This window comes from Ambystoma mexicanum, chromosome 2p (assembly GCF_040938575.1).
Source record: "Ambystoma mexicanum isolate Mex_15411 chromosome 2p, UKY_AmexF1_1, whole genome shotgun sequence".
Taxonomy (NCBI): Eukaryota; Metazoa; Chordata; class Amphibia; order Caudata; family Ambystomatidae; genus Ambystoma; species Ambystoma mexicanum.
The window spans coordinates 770768425-770790374 of record NC_090923.1 but is presented as its reverse complement, the minus strand read 5'-3'; the positions used below and the strand labels follow the sequence as shown (position 1 = coordinate 770790374).

The window sequence follows — 21950 nt, the reverse complement described above, 5'->3', positions numbered from 1 at the left end:
ACGTACATAGGCCAATCGCGTGTACGCGCACTTTTGTCCAATTACACGCGATGACACTCTGACGTGCCGTCTTTCCACGTGTGCTCCAGCATCACGTGCTGTGAGGGAGACACCCGTGCGGGTCACGTCACAGACGCGCTTACGAGCTGAGGGCCTTTGGTCCAATAGAATCGCGTATGCGTGCTGACGCACTTACGCGCTGAGGGCCTTTGGTCCAATAGAATCGTGTATGCGTGCTGACGCGCTTACGCGCTAAGGGCCTTTCCTCGAATTTCACGCTGACGTGCAGGATTTTCACGTGCCAAATCACTCCCTATCAAGCTGGCCACGCGAAAACACACGGAAGACCACGCTCCTGCCCGGAAGGCCGAATTACTGCCCCCCAGTGCCCCGAGCAGCCTCCCACATTCCATCTGCTGCTGCCTGCCTGCCTGCCTGCTGCCACCGTGCCCTGCCATTTGGTGCCTGCACATCAGCCATCTGCAGGGGTCCAGTTGCTGTGTCCACCCCTGCTGGAACAGAAGACTCCCGACTGGGATAACATTGCTCCACAGCCCAGTCCCAGTACCCAGTTGCCCACCCACTCCTGCCTCTGGGTTTGCCATGTCGGGCACTTCAACATCTGGCACCGGTGGCAACCCCAGGCCAGAGGGGCAGAGGGGCACCAGCTTCACTGCCACCGAAGTTGGTGTCCTGGTGGAGCATATCCTGGGGCAGTATGATGCCCTCTTTGGATCGTCCCGCGCCAGCAAGGAAGGACGGGAGAGGATCTGGGCCGACTGTGTGGTTGCCATCAACGCGGAGGGGTGGCAACCCGCGACGTTCAGAAGATCAAGAAGCGCTGGGAGGACTTGAGGTCCAGGACCCTCGTGAAGGCCCGGCGCCTCGTGGAGGGGGGCCGGGGCCGCATAAGTTCCATCCAGATGAGGGTCCTGGAACGCATATGCCCAGCGCTCCACGCCCAGATCCTTGAGAGGGGGACCCGTCTGGAGTTGAGCGGTAAGTGGCCAAGCATTGCTGGGTGAGACAGGGCATGTTGCGGTGTGCTGGTTGTCTGATACTTGCCTGTATGTGTGACATAGGCCATGTATGCATGTATGTTTGCAGGGACATCATGGTAATGCATGTGCGACCAGTGATGTGTGAACCACATGGTTGTTGCATGTGTTTAAATGCGACATGGGGAGCCCTATGCAGATTTTACACATGAGAGCATGCCAGTCTCTGTTCCTGGACATGGGTGGGGGTGAGGGATGGGTGCTGATGCCAGGTACATATATGGTAGCCATGTCTGTGTGCCTGACCTGCGTGTCTGTGACTTGTGAATGCCATGGATGCATGCCACATGTGTGTGACAATGCACAGATTCACTGATGCAGCCTAGTTATCCTTGTATCCGCTGTGTTTGGGGTGTATGAGGCCAGATGGATGTGACTGAGGTGAAGTGTGTGCATGTGATAGGCATGACCCATGATGCATGTGAGTTCCATATCATTGTATGTTTCAAAAGTCCATTGGACATGTATGGAAATGTCCATGGCATGCACCATGCCTGTTACTGTGTGTGTTTTGCCTGGACAGACCCATGTGTTGTGGAGGGACATGATGGAAGTGTACTTTGACAGTGGTACTCATCTGCTATTGCTTCCTGTCTAGGGGACCATTGTACAGTACCCTGATGCTTGTGTTCTATGTCTCCCTCTACGCAGCGGCTAGTGAAGAAGAGGGCGGAGACGGCGCTGTGGAGCAAGGCGGCGGGGATGCCCCCACGGCTGCAGCGGGAGGGGTGGGTGAGCCCCCACAGGGACCTGCTACGGCGGAAGACGGTGAGGAGCCATCCAGGTTGGTGGTTTCCACAGAGGAGGAGGAGGCCGCCACTGAGGCACACATGGGGCCTGGTGGGGGCATCCCTGCTGGTGCAAGTGGTGCAGTCCAGGGGCAGGAGGCAGCACAGGTCACCGTGGAGGGGCCTGTGCATGTCGCTGTCCCTGACCCTGTGAGTGCACCACCATGCACCAGCAGGGATGCCCCATCCCAGGCCCGTCCGCAGGTAGAGGGGATGTCCATGTCACCTGACTCCCCTCCACCTGTGGACGAAGGGACCCGTGGCCGTATGGAGAAGGTCCTGATTGGGGTCACGATGCGCGCGGGTGCAATTCGTGATGACGTGCGTGCTTCCCGGGAGGAGCACGCACGTCATCACGAAGAGCACCGTGCCGACGTGGCCCAATTGGGATCTTCCATGTTCGGGGGTTTCCTACATGTGTCGGCCAATCTGGCGGCCCTCTCCTCCTCTGTGGAGGCTATAAGCCGGTCGTTCTCCTTGCCATATTCCGGCCCAGATGCCACCAGGGCCCCCTGTGGACCTGCCCTGACCAATGCACCCAACTTGGTGGGGATCTCATCCCTGCCACCGTCGGGAGTCGGAGGTCCAGCAGGGGTGGACACCACAGCAACTGTACCCCAGCAGATGGAGGATGTGCCGGCATCATCAGGTAGGGCACGTGCACGACGGCGTCGGTGGATTCCATCAGCCTGGATGCCGTCGTGCTGGCAGAGGCAGTTGTGTCGGAGGCAGCAGCAGAGTCAACGTGGGAGGCATCATGGCTCGGGGACATCAACATCGGAGGGGCAGGCATCGGCCGGAGGGCAGGAGGACCCAGGACAGGAAGTGTCTTCCGTGTGGCTGCGGTTGGAACAGCAGATAGGTGCGGAGCGGCGGCGGGCGGAAGAGGTGCGGCTCACGATGGTCAGGGCAGAGAACTCCATGCGGAGGGCCCTGAGGCGGGCCGAGTGCCTCGAGGCAATCCGCAGGGGGTTGGAGGAGCAGATGGCGTCGTCCCTGCGGACCCTCGGGCCATGGAACAGGACCCCCTCCGGGACATAGACGAGGAGTTTGTTGATGCCCTGGCCCGGAACACCACGGAGTGAGCCGCTGGACTTGCCCGCCGCCTTTGTATATAGTTCTTTAGTTTTAGGTTTCCTTTGTTTCTTCTTATGATTTGGAGTCGACGGACACTGCTCCACTTTTTGTATATAGTTGCATTTTAGCTAGGGTTTTTCGTAGGTTTCCTTTGTTCAGTTGGGCTCATGGACCCTTCGATGTTTTGTACATAGTTCTTCATTGGATTGTTTTATTTTTTTGTTTTTTATTTATTCACCATGGAGCAATAGTCTTTGCATTTATTTTTCTCTCTCGGATTGATTTTATTTTTAATGTGACTTTGGACAACATTTTTTTGGATTTGGATTTGTAGTTTTGATTTTTTTGGACGGACATGCAGCTTATCTTTTTTTCATTGCCATTGTAGTTTGTTTCATTTCATTTGCATTCAATTTTTTTTAATACAATTTTGTTTTCATACTTCACTGTGTGGTATCATCTCATTGGTTTCATGCATGTCATGTTGGGTGTTTTCCCATTCAATTGCAACCATTGTGTGTGACGGACATGGGTTCATTTGCTTTATGAACATTGGGGGTGTAACATGTAATTTCCATTTCCATGTGGGTGAATGGGTTACTTGGTAAGGCCTTTTGGCTGTGGAGGCTGACCATAACGCACATGATTGGGGATTGTGAGGACCTGGGTGCAGGGGGACATGAGTGGGGGCCTGGTGGAGGGTGCCCTGCACTGCTGGGGGGTGGGGGTGGTGGGAGACATGAGTGGGGGCCTGGTGGAGGGTGCCCCTGGATGCTGTGGGGTGGGGGTGCAGGGGGACATGAGTGGGGGCCTGGTGGAGGGTGCCCCTGCACTGCTGAGGGGTGGGGGTGGTGGGAGACATGAGTTGGACATGAGTGGGGGCCTGGTGGAGGTTGCCCCTGGATGCTGGGGGGTGGGGGTGCAGGGGGACATGAGTGGGGGCCTGGTGGAGGGTGCCCCACACTGCCGGGGGGGTGGGGGTGGTGGGAGACATGAGTGGGGGCCTGGTGGAGGCTGCCCCTGGATGCTGGGGGGTGGGGGTGCAGGGGGACATGAGTGGGGGCCTGGTGGGGGCTGCCCATGGTGGCTGGGGGGTGGGGGTGGTGGGAGACATGGGTGGGGGCCTGGTGGAGGGTGCCCCACACTGCTGGGGGGGTGGGGGTGGTGGGAGACATGAGTGGGGGCCTGGTGGAGGCTGCCCATGGTGGCTGGGGGGTGGGGGTGATAGGGGACATGAGTGGGGGCCTGGTGGAGGGTGCCCCACACTGCCGGGGGGGTGGGGGTGGTGGGAGACATGAGTGGGGGCCTGGTGGAGGCTGCCCCTGGATGCTGGGGGGTGGGGGTGCAGGGGGACATGAGTGGGGGCCTGGTGGGGGATGCCCATGGTGGCTGGGGGGTGGGGGTGCAGGGGGACATGAGTGGGGGCCTGGTGGAGGGTGCCCCTGCACTGCTGAGGGGTGGGGGTGGTGGGAGACATGAGTTGGACATGAGTGGGGGCCTGGTGGAAGGTGCCCTGCACTGCTGGGGAGTGGGGGTGATGGGAGACATGAGTGGGGGCCTGGTGGAGGGTGCCCCTGGATGCTGGGGGGTGGGGGTGCAGGGGGACATGAGTGGGGCCTGGTGGAGGGTGCCCCTGCACTGCTGAGGGGTGGGGGTGGTGGGAGACATGAGTTGGACATGAGTTGGGGCCTGGTGGGGGCTGGCCATGGTGGCTGGGGGATGGGGGTGGTAGGGGACATGAGTGGGGGCCTGGTGGAGGGTGCCCCACACTGCTGGGGGGGTGGGGGTGGTGGGAGACATGAGTGGGGGCCTGGTGGAGGCTGCCCCTGGATGCTGGGGGGTGGGGGTGCAGGGGGACATGAGTGGGGGCCTGATGGGGGATGCCCATGGTGGCTGGGGGGTGGGGGTGCAGGGGGACATGAGTGGGGCCTGGTGGAGGGTGCCCCTGCACTGCTGAGGGGTGGGGGTGGTGGGAGACATGAGTTGGACATGAGTGGGGGCCTGGTGGAGGGTGCCCTGTACTGCTGGGGGGTGGGGCTGCAGGGGGCCATGAGTGGGGGCCTGGTGGACGGTGCCCCTGGATGCTGGGGGGTGGGGGTGATAGGGGACATGAGTGGGGGCCTGGTGGAGGGTGCCCCACACTGCTGGGGGGTGGGGGTGCAGGGTGACATGAGCAGGTGTGCAGGGTAGTCCCCTGTGGTGTCGGCTGCCTGCAGGGGCCGTGGAGGGTGTACAGGGAATACCTGGGAGCACACAGCCAAATCGCGTGTAGAATTTCCCGTGTACCCCTGAAATACACGTACCCAGCCAAATCGCGTGTGGAAATTCCCGCGCACGTACCCGGCCAAATCGCGTGTGGGACTTCCCGAGCACCCCTGAGATCCATGTACCCAGGCAAGTCGCGTGTGGAAATTCCCGCGCACATACCCGGCCAAATCGCATGTGGAACTTCCCGCGCACCCCTGAAATCCACGTACCCTTCCAAATCGCGTGTGGGACTTCCCGCGCACCCCTGAGATCCACGTACCCAGCCAAATCGCGTGTGGAAATTCCCGCGCACCTACCTGGCCAAATCGCGTGTGGAACTTCCCGCACACCCCTGAAATCCACGTACCCAGCCAAGTCACGTGTGGAAATTCCTGCGCACGTATACGGCCAAATCGCGTGTGGAACTTCCCGCGCACCCCTGAAATCCACGTACCCTGCCAAATCGCGTGTGAGACTTCCCGCGCACCCCTGAGATCCACGTACCCAGCCAAGTCGCGTGTGGAAATTCCCGCGCACGTACCCGGCCAAATCGCGTGTGGAACTTCCCGCGCACCCCTGAAATACACGTACCCTGCCAAATCGCGTGTGAAAGTTCCCGCGCACCCCGCAATACACGCACACGTTATTTTTCAGTCAACGGGTGTCCGTGTTTGTGGGTACCCCTTTGCACGTCATTTGTCCTGGAGGGCCACAGTATAGGACATTCATCATAGCTGTATATAGGTGCTATTTGTTGCGCACCTTTTGGCGCACATTTATTACAGGCGCAGAGACGCTACCGCCTGCTTTCTTGTGGCGATCGTGTTTGTGCCTGTGCGTTGGTTTGACCGTGCGCTTTTTTGCCCTATTCGATTCCATGAATACGTGTTGTAGGCGAGCGTGTGGGCGTTCCGTGCACTTGCACCCTGTACTTCCCCCGTGACGCCCACATTTTGGCAAGTTGTTCCCCATTCCGAGTGTTACGCCCGTATTCCGCATACTTTTGTTGTGTGCGCCGCGCTATGTGCGATTTTCGCTGTGGCCTGTGCGATTTTCGCTGTGACCTGGCGCACGCCGTTAGATGGCCTGTGCCCAACGTGCGCCGTGCACTTTTTTAGCGCACATCCGATGGTTTTCTCGCGCACGCCCTTCCATGAATCGATGTGCGCTGCTTTTCGTGCGATTTTCGCACTTGCACTGCGATTTTCGCTATTCCACTGCGAATCGCACGTTTTTGGCCACTTGCGCCGCGCTAATTATTCCATGAATCGGCCTGTAAGTTTTTTTACTGAATGTACATATGTATATATGGCAGGGAATAAAAGCAAAGGGGCTAAACATGTGATGTCGTCAGTGACGTCATCAGTGACATTTGAGATGACATCTTTCATGGTCTGGGTGTTAGTGTTAGCAGTGCACAGGAGTGGTGGCAGGTTTGGGGGCTTAGTTTTTAATGTGAAGCATAATGGGGAGGGTGAACATTTTTTGTAGTGAAGTGAACAGGTTTTTGTTAGGGCAACTTAACCATAACGTCCCCTCAACAAAGTTTTTTTCCCCATCCCCATTCTACCCAGTAGGATACATATAAACTCTACCCCGCCCCCTTTTCCAACACAAACACTTTCTCACACCGTGAAAAACAACAGACTAACACCAGAGCCATTTTCCTGACACCTCCTGACACAAGGATAAGGCAGAGTCAGGCAATTGACAAGAACTACACCCACCTGATGGCCCTTTCTTTTCCCCACAGGGATCAAAAGTGGAGCATGAGAGCACACTTTGAGCAAGGCAGACCGCACGATGAGGCAGCTATTCCAGAACAGCAGTTCAAGATGAGGAGAAAGGCAGCGAGAACCGAAAGGACAACAATGCGGGAAATGTCCTTTCCCCTTTTTGACCCAGACCCTCAAAGCCTCCATGAAAGGAATCATAAGGCCGGGAACAACAGCCAACGTGTGGTGTAACAGATGTCAATGGTGCACGGAACTCTCCTACACTGATAACCAAGTTGGGGAGAGATGCCTGCTAACGTGGTACCATCCTTGACTCCAGACACAAGACAATACCAAGCGGTTCATCACAGCTGCTGAGTCAGAGGGAGAACTGATAGTAAACAGAACTGTGTTGAGTGAAGGTTGCAAATGGAAACATAATGTGATTCAAAGAACAAAGACTTGTGTATTATAGAACTGGGCAGAAAAACCCCAGGGAGAGACCAGCTGCAGAGTGGTCCGGTGCCACGTGGGCTATCATTTGAAAAGACTCTGGCTGGTCCCCTTTTGTTGAATCTACATATACCAGGAGGCCCTAGGAGAGCCCAATGAAAGAAGTCAAAGTGGTCATACAAGGGTCGAGTAAAACCCCTTGTACAATCTAAAGTCGTTGACACATGGAGATAACAAAGTGAACTGTGCTAATGGGGCAAATGTGAACCTGACTGAGGGATGCCTGCGAAATAGGGTGGTCACTAACACTCTGAGAACATTGTGTGAACTATGCAAAGCCTGACTGGGGGCTCTTAGAGAAAGCATGACTGGGGCTGTAAAGAAAGCCTGACTAGAGACTGAGACCCAGACGTATGTAGGTAAATAACCTAAGGTGTCTAGCAAACTAAGGCAAGTGTGAACCCAACAGAAGGATGCTGATAGAATGCTAGGGGAAGGGAACCCCAATTTTCTAATGAGACATTAAAATCGTGAACTGTTTTAGAATGACAAGCATGAACCCGGCTGAGGGATGTCTACAGTGAATTGATGGTCTGAGCCCAACGGAGGGAGGCTATCATAACCAAAAGGAAAGCTAATAGAAGTAAATCCTGCACTGTGATGAAGCAAAGGAATCTGTGTAACTGGAGAATGTGAACCCGGCCGAGGGATGCTTGCAAAACGGGGTGAAGTGCGATAATCCTGTGAACATTGTGTTGACAAGCGTGAGCTCAGCTGAGGGATATCCAGAGTAAAAGACTGGTTAAAAAGACATTGAGGTTCATGAATACAACTGGTGAAATATTCTTGAGTAGAAAGCCGTAGTGAACCTGACAGAGGGAGGCTAGCATTCGAGAAGGGTCTGAGCCCGGAAGAGAGGAATCTGGGGGTGAAAAACATCACCCAACGTACATAGAGAAAGCAACTTTTGTTTTTGTTATTTTGACACATCAGGCCCTCAGAGGCAAGAGACTTTGGAGAAAAGAGTTTTGGCCATCAAAGAACTTGATATCGCACACAGGATCTGTAGCCTTGTGCTTGAGAAGCCCAGGAGTGTGCTGTGCTCAAGAGTCCTGCCTTATCCCGTGCTCAAAACATGGGGGAGACCTCGGCTATAACATCCTGACTTATCATTTATGAACACATTTCTTTTCTTGTGAACACTATCCCACACTCTTTTGTAATTTAGCAGTAAGGATTGGCAATAGGTTTTTTAGTATACGCCTTTTTTATTTGACAAGCCACCACTATGGCTGCCTTATTATTATTTGATAGTCATAGCTTGCTCCCATCTTAGATTTAGGTTTAGGTTAGGCATTTTTCTCACCCATGTATACAGTTTAATAAACACTCTTGAACTGTGATCACTTTTGTCTGTCTTTACTGTTGCTACCATGAGTTCATTGCAGTCCACCTCTCTGACGTCCGTAGGGCACCTTTAGAGAATGCACTTGTGCATCACTTATCTTGGAACAAGGGATAACAGTACTTGTGATATGGGTGTGGTGGCAGGCCAAAGTTCAGCTTCTAGCTCTGTATTTTATCTTTTTTCCAGGACTGCTTTTATTCTCTCACTCTTTATCTCTCATTCTCTCTTTTCTATTTCCTCCATTATTTCCCTCTCTCTAATTTCTTCCTCTTTTGTGTACAAAGTACATCTTGTACGTTTCTCCCTTTTTGTTGTCTTGTGTGTTTGTGATTCTATTTCAGGAAAGAAGATGATGGACACAATTATTGTAACCCGAGGCGCAGACACACAAATGAGAGAATATGTCCATTATCTATTATTATGGGTCACTTATAGCTGGAGGACTGTGCGTGATATTGCTAGTACTGTTCGGAGTTTTTTGGGGGGGTATTATAGGGGAAGGCCCTATATAGGGGGGTTTGGGGAAATAGGATTCTATATTACCCAAATGGAAGGCTACATATAAATGTTAATAATATGAGTGGATTTACATATATTAGCACTAATGTGAACACTAGCAATAATAATGGAAGTGCATTGAATGACTCTAATATGCAGGATACGTCAGTCGGGGAAGCAGAGAATAGGCTGTTTACACCAAGTAGGGGATTGTATACCAATATGGAACAATATTATGTTATTTCTGATAGTACTGCTAATGTGGCCATCTCTGAGAATGTGTATAGCAGAATAAAAAGAAAAGTACGACAGAAGTACAACACGTATCAAGGGCTGGGATGTTATGTGATTGAGGTTATTCATCACCCTGAGTTCACTAATTCATGGTACTCTGATATGAGAGGTGTGGGGAGAAACGCTGTGAATGGGAGCTGTTATGTGTGTTCACTCATTCTTCACGTGTCAGGGGCTCCCAAGATGTTAGTACCGCAAGCAGTTCCAATTATAGAGGCACAATGCCTAGTTCATCTTCCACTATCCAGAATTAAAGGAACGTTCAAGGCACATAGAGTGCAACTGCAAATGGTGGGCCCCGTCTTTGTAAAGTGCAATGAAGATCCGAAAAAAGTCAAGTGTGTGGAACTACCCTATCTGATGGTGAAAGAGCAGAAACTTATCAATAACCACTGGCGGGACATAACACTACCTTGCTTGTCTGAGGGACTAGTAACATATAGCAAGGAAAGGATAGCACAAGTGGTCACTTTCTGTGCGCAATTCTGGAAAGAGCACATCACAAACTTGACATGGATTGCAACATTGGAAAAGCCGAGTGATCAGGGAAGAATATAGCCCCACATCTGGCTGGGAAAAGGACAGCTCCAACGACCGCAGAGGATGAAAAGATCAAATTACATATTCAAAGACTCTTCCACATTGCTTGCTAAAATGCCAGAAGAATACAGGCTTTTCAGCTCAGTTGAATCCTTTTCACATCTTTACTCTTGCCAGGAGTGCAGGCTGCAGCCAATGCCAAATGATTGCAAATACTGAGGTGAGAACTCACAAATGACACAGAGAATGGGTTTAACGTGATCAAGGTCGAGTTGCAGGAATTTAGACTTATGACAATGCAAAATCGCTATGTGCTGGATGTATTAACAGCGATGGAGGGTGAGGTTTGCAAAAAAATGGGCGATTCCTGCTGTACATGCCTGCCTCCAGAAGATGCAGAGAACGCATCATTATCTCACATCATTGCAACTGTCCATGGCCTGGGCGGTCTCATGAAGGAGGAGGGAGGAATACAGGACAGTGATTGTCTGACATTGGAATTTAACTGGGCCATGTTGGGGCTAGGAGTAATCGTGAAGATGTTAATGCCAATCATATTGTTCATCCTGCATGTGTCAGCTGGTCCTTTGATGCTGTGCCCTGTGGCACCTGATAGCGCAAGAATGATGGTATCAATTGGGGTTTCAAAAGCACCTGGCGAAACAAAAAATATTGAAGTTCAAACTGATGTCCCACAGGGTGTCCCAAAGTATGAAATGTTTCCCATCCCGTATGGCGATGATGTTGATCCTCCATACCATACTATCATTTCCCCACCCCCTTATCCTGACAATTACAGAGAGGTTTGGGGGGACTTGGCGAGGGAGGGGGGATGCATTTATATGACTTGTTCACCTGAAGAGTACTTGCATAGGGGGAAGAGTTTGCGATCAGTGTGTAGAGTGTGGGTTCCAATAAAGGGGATTCAGCCATATGTGAATGCCGAGACGGGGGAGCTGGAGTGCAGAAGCATTCCAGAATTTATTACAGTAAAATGTAACAAAAGGGGTGAATGTTGGGAAGGGTGCAGCCCTGTCCCACCCCCCTAGGCATTTTAGAGTGAGGTGAGATGCATTCAAATCACTAAGATGGGCCATGGGGAGAGAGGACGGTGAGAGGGATGCCTTCCTGTTTAACAATGCCTTACTTCAGTATAACTTAATATAGTTTAACTACAAAGTACAATATAAGGCATGAGCAGCATCGCTATTTTGCATAGTTGTTATTAATCATAGGTAGAAGGGAAGCCCTGCACGGTAAATACGGCATTGCATGCACTAGGCCCAAATTCACAAGACCTCAGAGATCCCCAGCCATGCCCGAGCTCCCAGAAGGACAGTTCACACCTCCAATCGCTGCAACGTCTAGTCATTGTTCCAAAATTGTTGCAAAGAAGAGTTATTTTACCCAAGACGAATGTGCCCTACAAGGCCGCGATCAGAGACCGGCGCCTGGTGTGCATGTTATCTCACACTGGCTAAAGCATGACCCGTCTCACTCCCAGGTGACCATGAATGATAGCCGATATAGCTGACTAAACCCTAAGATCCCTGAATTCCATGGCACTAGGTGCCCTTTGACCACCAACCTCAAAGTAACAAGTCCTGAAATATTCAAAGAAGGACAGACAGGGCATATCAGCAAAGTGACAATTGTGTGATTTGAGGTGCTGGGAAGGATACATTATAGTTCAAAACGAGGGTAGAGACCTTGGGGCCAGATGGTGCGGAGGGAGTGAGTGAAATGTGTGTGTGAAGGTTAGAGTGCCCGAGAACCTCCTTTATGGCCATCTTAAGGCCTGCAAAGTGCACAGTGTGAGTGATAAAAACAAGCTGCATAGTAGGAGTATAATTCGGTTTTTTTCTGACCTTCGACGTGAGAAGAAGATGAGCCCCACAGTACCCACATGATGGAAGACCGGCGGATTTGGCTGGGACCAATAAACTTCCATCCCTTATGGATAAAGGTGGTACTTGTATAGGGTCCATTCAATCAGCCGCACAGATTTTTACTGAATGTTGTCGCGTCATCATGACGCTGTGTACCTTTAAATGTTTCTGCTTGTACCTCTCTTTGGTAGAACGTTCTTAGCATCAGAGTCCTTTGTCTTTGCTCTCATTTGGGTGTGAGATTAAAACTTGTTATCGTTACAAGATCGACTTGGGCCTTTCTTTCATATCGGGTTGTATTCTCTCTGGTGTGAGCGTTCAGGGGAGTGCCTTCACCTTTTATAGTATGATCTTTCCTCTCATTGGGTGATGCTTAATCATACCGGGAATATCTATTTACGGATCGCTGTGTTGTTTTGTGTTTGGTCCATGAGCTGGAGTAAATATGGCTTGTAAAGAGCGGTGATCCATAATTACACAAAGTCCTGTCAACATCTTAGATTACAGAAGGGACAGATATGCAGTCTCTGACCCCTAACGTCCTTCTCCAATTTAATATTGGGCCCTCTGCTGTCCAAGTGTGAATCTGGAGTTAGAGAATGCTAAATAGTAAGTGAAATGTTTTGTTTTTCTTCTCTTTCCAGCTGTACAGCATGTTTCCAAATATTATGGACTATATCCCAGGATCACACCATGATATATTTAGAAACATTGAGAGAATCCAAGAGTTTGTTGAAAAGAGAGTAAAACTCAACCGTGACACACTGGATCTAAGTTCCCCTCGAGACTTCCTTGACTGTTTTCTCATCAGGATGGAGCAGGTACTTTAAATTGCAAAGAAAGACGTTAGGATATATGCAATTTACCAAACAGAGGACATCATTCTGCCATGAGATGCCAGGTATGATAGGAAGGCTGAAAATGTATGTTAAAGGCGGGAACTAGCTGAGCAGAGACTGATGTTTCAGGGAAGGTACAAAGAACAACTATTTTAGACTACTTTGCTATTTTCTTCACACACCTTTGCAGAATATGTTGGAATATTGTTTTCACCTTGATATACATAACAGACATGGATATTAAACATGTATAGCTATCATTAAGAAGTAATACACCAATAAAACACTTTGCAGTGTCACCCAATTTCATGAACTTATTCTCAGTGTCCCAATGTAGTTTACTGTAAATGATCACTGTCCCCTCATACGTTCACAATTCCAACCTATTTTACTCACCCCACTACAGAACATGTCAGGCTGTGTTGCTGGTGTTTCCCGAATCGCTGAATATAAAAAGGCTGTAAAATATGTTATGAAATGGGGATGTGTGGTTATATTGGTGAATGAGACCTGAGATAGATACATGGCGATACACGGTTTGTCTTAAATATTGGTGTGTGAAGAGGTGGCAGCAGGGGAACGGGGAACATGGTCCAATAGAGATATTCAACATAACCTTATGCTGCTCAGTGTGTAAATCTTCCATCATACTTGTAAGACCACATTCCTAAAGTTCTTTTTTGTTAATCTTAAATAGAAAACTGTTTTCTAGTTTTTACATGTGGAAATCATACAGGCAGTTAGTTGTGAAGATCATCACAAATATGTTGCTCCTTTTTCCTTTTTGATTTTGACTCATTTTATGAAAGGTTCTGAAAGTCAGCATTGATTCATTAAAGGAAGGAAATTGCCAAGTATTTGTGATTTTAACTATGTCATCATCCTCACTTTCAGGACAAACAAAATCCTTCTTCAGAATTTCACATGGAGAATTTGCTTACAACTGTATTCGGTCTGTTTTTTGCGGGTACTGAAACTGTAAGCACTACTCTGAGGTACAGCATCCTGGTCTTGTTAAAGTACCCAGATATTGAAGGTATGGTACCATGAGGACCGGAAATTATTTCCAATACAATAGTTTCTTTGGAATCACAAAGCTTCTTAAATACACACTGCTTCCAAAAGCATTCCAGAAACATGATTTTCGAATGTTCTTCTATATTTAATGATGCTTAATAAGTAATCTCTGTTCCTTGTTCTGTCAACTTTTTGTGTATTTTCTAAACCTATGTACAACAGATTATATTGAAAGAGATAGCATTCTTTTTTCTTTGGGAATACAATGATTAGCTTTTTTCAAAGTTGGTAGATATGTGTCAGTTTATACAGCTGCAAGGGACATACCTGTGCACATGACACTGATTGTGCATATCAGTGTATATTGAGGAACGCCAATTACCTGCAATTACAGCGCCTGCGGTTGAAGCCCTTTAGTTATTGTTAAGTTGCTCAAATCATAGGAAGAGCACTTTTTGGGTGGCTTGTAACTTCGCTCCCCCATATGAATCCTTACCAAACTTTTCAAAAAAAGTATATGGCCCGCTCTGAAATCTTTGGGCTAGTTTGGTGAGGTTTCGTCAAGTGGGGGCTAAGTTGTATGGGTGTCCCATATTTTTTTTTCCATCGAGGCAATAGAAAAAAATCTTACTCATGCCTACAGCCCAAACCGCTGGACGGATTTTCACCAAAGGAGTGGTGGATTGGTCCCAAAAGCGTGCTTTTGTAAATTATGTGTACATCCGTCCTGTAGTTTTCTTTAAAATAGGCAAAATGTAGGTCCCTAAAAATGAGTGATATGTGGGTCCGCTCCACGGTCCCATTTCCCTGTTCATTCCGTGGACAGGACTCACATTGTATAGGTTAAAAATAGGCCATTCACCTGAGAATCTAGACACTGGCACAAGTTTGACAGGCAAATATGGCGGTGCAACCAAGAATTTGGCCACAACCATTCTAGTAGTAAGTGTTTGGTGGGCAATTGGAGAAACACGTTTGGGATTATTTGGTGACTACAAGAGGGGTTGTTAGAGTAGGGGAGTGGAATCTAGATGATATGGCGATGTTGCCATTGGAGAAAATAGGGTTGGCGGTCTATTTTGATGTCTACAGATGGCATTTGAATTGGGAAGTTAAGGGCAAGTTGTGATGTGATGGTTCTGGCCATTGTAATAATATTTGTACAGAAATGGCCATTGGAAACAACCATTATAATAACATGTGTATAGTAATTATATATAGTGTGTCGGCAGTGTATAGTTTATGTGACATGGTGACACAATACCATTGAAGTGTAAATGGTACTTTTGATTGATGTGCCATTGGGGGTATAGGTTGACTTTGTTGTACATGGTAATGCAAGAGAAATCTTTGCTTGTTTCTCTGTGAAAAAAAAACATAGCATAACATGTTAGGTAAGGTACTTTACAATTTTGCATTGCACACAATCGCACATCTTCATGTACTTTTTAGACCCTCTTAATTAGCATTGCAAGTACTATGCTTCAAACAACATTACTGTGTATTTGTGCACAGTTACTGTGTTTGGTTGCATAATCATTGGGTCTGTGGGGGAAAAAGCTGTACTACATTTATTTGAAAAGCGTGTGCTGCAAACTCTCATCTCAGAACAGGTTATCATGCCATGTTCTTTCTGGAGAGGAGCGCCTGCTACCTTTTTTTGAACTACATTTATTTGATGTTACCTGTCACACTATGTTTGTTTGAAGTGTGCAGTAATTAAAGGAATGTTTAGGGTGCACAAATAAGTGTATTTGTTGTTGCAAGCAGTGTTGCAGTAGGAAGAATTGTAATGGTGTATGTGTTTTGCTTTTCAAAAGTGCTGGTAGTATGTATGGCTGCAGTTAGATTCTTGTTGGTGGATTCTAAGTATTTTACTATTGGAAACTAATATTGCAGTTTTATGGGTGCCGTTAGATACCAGTTGGCATATTCTAACTTGATAGTTTTACAGTTTTGAAGGGTGTTGTGATGTTTTTTGAATGAATGCAGGTGCATGTGATGCTGAGAGAATGTTGGTGTGCTTGAGAGAGGGTTTGTGTGTGAATGAGGGATGACTGTTGTGAAGGTCCCGGGAGTTAACAGTTGGGAGAAGCTAGCCTGGGTGCTGGGACCCAGTGGTTCATTGTCAACAGTTTATCATTGTAACTAAGAATAAAGCTTGCCTGCGGAACCTTACTGAAGTGTCCTAGGAACCTACATTACAACAAAGGGTATGTTTTGAAGCACTTTCATTCCTGTTGGTGGATTTCAAGTGTTTCACTATTGGAAAGTGATATTTCAGTATTATGGGTGCAGTTGCATAGCAGTCGGCTTATAATAACTGATGCTACTTTTATACTTGTGTAGGGCATGCTTTGAAGCACTTTCACTCTTGATGGTGGGTTTCGACTATTTACTATTGGAAAGTAACATTACAGTTGGCCCATTTCTAACGGTTAATAGTTTCACAGGTTATTAACTAGAGTTTGTAGACCCACATAATCAGTACATTTTAAGTACTATGGGTGAAACAACATTAGTGAGTGTTTTTCACAGTTGTTTCTGTGTGCATAATCATTGGGTCATTGGGGAAAAACTGTATAGCATTATCAAAAATGTACAACATGCACATCTGTTGGCATATTGAAACTGTTTTCCATTTCACAAACAGCATTGTAGCGCTATGGATGTAGTTAAATACCAGTTGGTGTATGATAGGTTTTTATAGTTTTACAGTTCAGAAGGGTATTTTATTTAGCACTTATATACCTATTGGTGTCTATTGTGCAATAACATGTGGTAGGTTTACAGGATAGTGACTAAATTTAGGTTTAATGAATAGTAACTAGGCATTTGTTAGATTTGCTGGTAAACTGTGTTTTAGAGCACCGGAAGTTTCATTGCATTCAAACCAACCCACATCCTTTTTTAATGTATGCAGTATAGTGACCTGCACTGGGTGTGACACCAGTGTGGTAGAATATGCCTACTGTGGTGAAGGTTTTCGTGCTGAGAGATACTTGCCCGTGTGTGAAGCTAGAAAGCTTGCAGTTGTTTTTGGTACCATCTGCGGTGCACCTTAAAATCATTACTACTACATATTGGCGATATGAGTTTATGTGTAAGCTGGAACAATTATCTGAATTGCAATCAGTACATATTATGCCATGATTTGCATTTTGCATCAGCTGCTGAAATGGAATGGATTCACAATTAGGTATAGATACATACACACATTGTTCATTAGGGACATGGTTGCAGAGTGTGCATGTATGTTTCCATGAATATGAAATCTGGAAGATTTCATTTATAGGTATATTTTGCCTTTCCAGTACTTGCAGTAAGTACATTAGAAATGCTTGTGGATCTTCCTCTGTGTTTATGGTGATACTATTCCCGCTCAGTATTCCAATTCTTGCCTTATTCCTAAGACACTGCAAGTGTTGTCAGGATTGTTTGTTGCATTTCTTTGAAGGAGGAGCATTTTGCAAACACAACTGGTCTGAGCCGTTCAAGTAAATGTTTTGAACTATTGGTGGTAATTGTAACAGAAGATTGATTGCTACATTTGCATAGAAATTTACACCACTTGTGTTGGAAAATTTAAATGGACCAGAAAGTTGGGTGGCTGTGTCATTTGCTGGACCTCCATGTGTTTTTTTAGAAGACATATTTTTCTTTGTTTGTGCTGTTGGATGTGCACTGACGTTTGCACTGCATAGTCTTGTGGCTGTGCTACTTGATGGAATAGCAGCTGCTTTCATTTTCTTTGGTGGTACTGTTTGGATATCTCTTATAAGTTCTGTTTGCATTACTTTCCTTTTCACAAGTTTACCTTTTTGAGGAACAGGGTACATATCGAGATGGGGTGTGTAGAGTGCACGTAGTCTGTTGTACTCCACGATGCAAGGAATGTCAGACTTCGACTTTGTATCAAAATTGACTAGAAATAGTGCTTTTAGTGTACGTAGATGTGACAGTGCTACGTAGCTCATACCTTCTTTACAGACTGTGCTGCCAATGTCAATCAATGCCTGATCTATGTTTTGACCTTGCAATTTGTGAATAGTGACTGCATATGCAATAACCATAGAGAATTGTTATCTGTGTATATACGGTTACATGTAATGTTGTCGCCACAAAAATATCCCCATACAAAAATATCCCCGAAAAATTGTCGTTTTTTGTGGCAACATTATTGCATGGATCATGCGGGGGACACCCCCGCAAAGCCCAAATTTATTATTATTTTTTTTTAACATTTTTTTTTTTTGCCCCTGTCGCCATATAAAGGGTCACCCAAATAATATCGCCACAACATTTTCCCGGCGATATTATTTACGGCGACCATATATGTGGCGATATTATTACCTGATACCGTATATAGATGTCTTTGAAAAGAAAGAATCGTGATGTTGAGCATCCTATCCTTTTAACTTCTGAAAGTTTATCACAGTGGATGTTGACAAACTGAATGTTGTCATGTGGATACATCTAGAAGTCTACAGCTGTTCAAAATGCTCCATTAACTAAACCTTGCTGCACATTAAGGTTAAGTTTCAGAATTACTCTACAGTTCAAACACACTGTTAACATTTTCTCCAAACCAGTGTAAGGATGGCAAGGTCTTTTCAGATCCCCCTGACATTCCTACGTGAAGTGATTCTCGTGTTAACTCAAATAAGGGAGACATCCCCACGTTTGTCTATCGATTCTAATCATTTGGCCTTACTTTAATCACAAAAAGACGATATACAAAGCCATTTGGTGAGACCTGGTGAGACCTACAGACTCCATTTTGTGTGACCACGAAACGCCATCTTTCTCTAGGCCCCTTTATGATTTTGCAGAAGCCTTCTCTCCCTCTATCCAGAGCCGTGCACAGCGAGCCCCGCCAGCCCCCTCATCCACCCCCTCCTGGCAGCCCTGCTTAGACCGATTTCTCACGGAAGCGCTTGGCCATTGTTGCAAGCACTCAGTATCCTTCTCTCTTCCTCTGAGCTCATTGCTCTGTGTGTGAACCAGAGAAACATCTGGCCTGCATCTACATCTATCTCCACAAGCCTGTCTGTGCCACCTTGACCCCCACCTTTAGGAGTTACAGCTTACAGATCCCTTGACATGCCTTTCCCTCTCTTTGAAGTAACTGCTGGACAAACTTTCCCCTCTGGACCTCCCTCGATTGCCCATCATATACCTAATCCAGTGTGACCATATATCATTCCTTAAAACCAACACCCATCCATCCACTTGTTTGAATCTTGGGGCACCAGGGGGAATAGATCACAAATAGAGGTCTTGAAGATAAGGTATCCGTGCCCGCATAAAAGCATGGGTCGGAATGCCCATATATCGATCCATATTTTATAGCCCCCTCCATTTGAATAATGACCCCATGTTTAACATTATTCTTTGCATGTCAATGGTAAATGTGTAGTTTAGATTAGATAGAAGTATGACGTCTTGTGAACCAAGTTCGACCTTCACCCTGAGGAGACGAGCCCAGCTGACCCACGTGCTGTGAGAGCGACACCCAAGTCACCGCCAATCCTATGCGGTCAGCGCCTACATTATTTTGTATAGCACAAATAATTTAAACCAATGATATTGTAGAGTTGTGTAATTGGAATATGATGTCATCAATGACCATTCTTGTCCATAGAATGTGCTGCCTGTGTAATGTTTGCAGGAGCGCTCTCAGGGCAGCAGATTTCTCTGCGTGCACGACATTATTGATATAAACTTTGTTCCACTTGCAATCTTTCTCCTGGTCTCATTCCCTACTAGGGTGCTTCCTTTATTTGGTTTTATTTGTATCACGATAGGACCAGGCGCCTTCAAAGTAGTGACCTGGCGACGTGATATTTCTTGATGCCCCCGTACTTTGCAGCGAGATTTGGGGCTTCCCCAGGAGGGCCAAACGCCATCTTTGGCTTTCAGACCTCTACAAAAAGCGTACGCTCGGAGCAAGTTCTGTGGGTCCCGGCTTTGTGAATACCCAACTGCTCTCTGGAGCCAGCAGGGCTCACCGCTGGGAGGCCCTCCTTCTGGATAGACTGCAAATGGAGAATCTCGAAATACCACAGACACGTGAGTATCGATTGCAAAAGAATTAAAAGTGGGAAGTGTGAAGGGTATGGAGCAGATTTGATCAAGGGAACGTTATGGTTTCTGTTATGTATGAGTGAATATAGTGATTGTCGTATTGAAAGAGATTGTTTTTTCTTTTATGGCCATTAGGATAATTTGAATAAGGTGATAAAATAAGAGGTGATACGAAACCTAGCTCCAAAAGGGGGTGGAAGGCAGTGCCTCATAGCACAGTCCCGTCCGGTGCAGGAATATAAGTGGAGATAAGGATAAAGCAGGAGCCTCCTATATTTGGAGGGCTCATGTTAAAAACAGCAGCAATTCTTCTTCTTAGTTATCTATAATCTTTTGGAGGTAGGCCCAGGAGAGGCAGAAGTAACATGAGTGTTGGATGTGTGAAGGGAACAGATTATTTTTGTTTTGATTAACAAAGGGCTAGGGGGTATGAGGCAGGCTTTCAAGAGTTTATGTTTTTTGTTCTAGGTTGTTGGTATAAGTTTTCGGTCTGTTGCGTCTGTCAGTTGGTTACATTTTTTTTGTGCTTCTGTTAGTTTATCATTACAATACATAAGTAATTGATTTATTCATGAAAACTGAAATCACAAGTGTACTATTAAAGGTTGAAGGCTAGTGCTGTAAACACATAGGTTCACACACATGAGGAGGGAAGAAAGATAGTGACACCATGGGCTTAGACACACTACTCTCAAATATTTGTAAACATCTCCCCCTCTATAGCGACAGAATCAAGAAATATCTTGGGCAATGGTTAACGGAAGTAAAAGGGGAGGGACCACCCCGGGAATGGCCAGAAGAGGCTTGATAAAGTAGTTTTAGACCATATAGAGACATACTTTATGGCCAAATATAAAGGAAAGTATCTCCAAAATAGATGGAAAGTATTAGATTTGTGGAGGATGTTTGAGGAAACGCCCATTACAAATAACAAAGCCAAAGAACCAGAAATCCCAGAGGCGCCAAAAGATGAGGGAGCAGAAAAGGACAAGGGAGGGCTAGAACCTAACAAATTGTACCCACTGCTCACTAGACCCACTGAGGGGTATTGTGACCCTTTGTATCTACCACAAAGAAGTGCTCCGACCTCCCAAGCATCTGTGCCACCTCCCCCGTATGTCCCAGATAACCCCACAGGCACCCCGGATCTAGAAGCATTAATGACAAACTAAGGCCGAGTTAGCACAATTGCGGACATTTTGCGAAACAGCATTACCAACTCCAGGGGGAGGACAGCCACAGCTGCTGCCCCTGTTGCAAAGCTCCACTGCACTGCCAGAAGACGAGTGGAAATCTGGAGATTTCCTGTTTCGAATAGACAACACACAATCAGAAAGGTCCGGGTGGAACAACAGTGAGAGACAATGAGTGTGGGCTATGACACAGTAGCATCAGACGAAGAAGAGGAATGTTTGATTAGTTAGAAGAAGGATCAGTGGGAGGAACACAACAGATTGAATGGGCAATTCCACAAGTGACAGAAACAGGAAAAGAGGGGTGGGAAGGAAGGCTTCAGAAAAAAGGAAAGGATTAAAGGTATGTAAAGGGAAAGTGAGGTCCAAATTGCAAACTCCCCTCATCCACAAAGGTGCAGGGTGTCCACATTACGTCCCTTGGGCACTGATGGACAAAACCAACTTACTAAAAGCTCTCCCTCCACTTTCAGGGATGGTGGGAAAATGGATATATGCCTTTGAGAAAAATCCAGCAGGGGTCCCCCTAGCAAATGGGGATACTAAAAGCCTCTTGGTATCGGCAGTGGGTGACCAAGCGGATGGGGTGTGGGTGAAGGTGGGGTTTCCGCCAGTCACAATGGGCAATGACCGACATGACAGGCATCGTTTAATAATGTAAGGGCTAAGGTATGGGATTCACTGCAAAGGACCTTCCCCGACACCCCAGATTTATACTCAGTTATGCAATGCACAATGGGTGACTAGGAGGATGCTCTGCAGTTCATTCTTCGGATGCAGGATATGTGTCGGGCGGAGACGGGTACAGTGTGGGACCAATCCACCACCCTGTTCTACTTCATTATCA

The 21950-nt window shown here is 47.2% G+C and overlaps 1 protein-coding gene across 2 annotated transcripts in view; it reads left to right on the top strand.

Annotated features, from left to right (window-relative positions):
- The window catches only part of LOC138566775 (cytochrome P450 2A4-like), a 758785-nt gene that overhangs the window by 289931 nt on the left and 446904 nt on the right, over window positions 1-21950 (top strand). For both annotated transcript variants that reach the window (XM_069644423.1, XM_069644424.1), the window contains exons 5-6: window positions 12612-12788; window positions 13701-13842. In XM_069644423.1, coding sequence (XP_069500524.1) covers window positions 12612-12788; window positions 13701-13842 — 319 coding nt within the window. The remainder of the gene's footprint in view (window positions 1-12611; window positions 12789-13700; window positions 13843-21950) is intronic.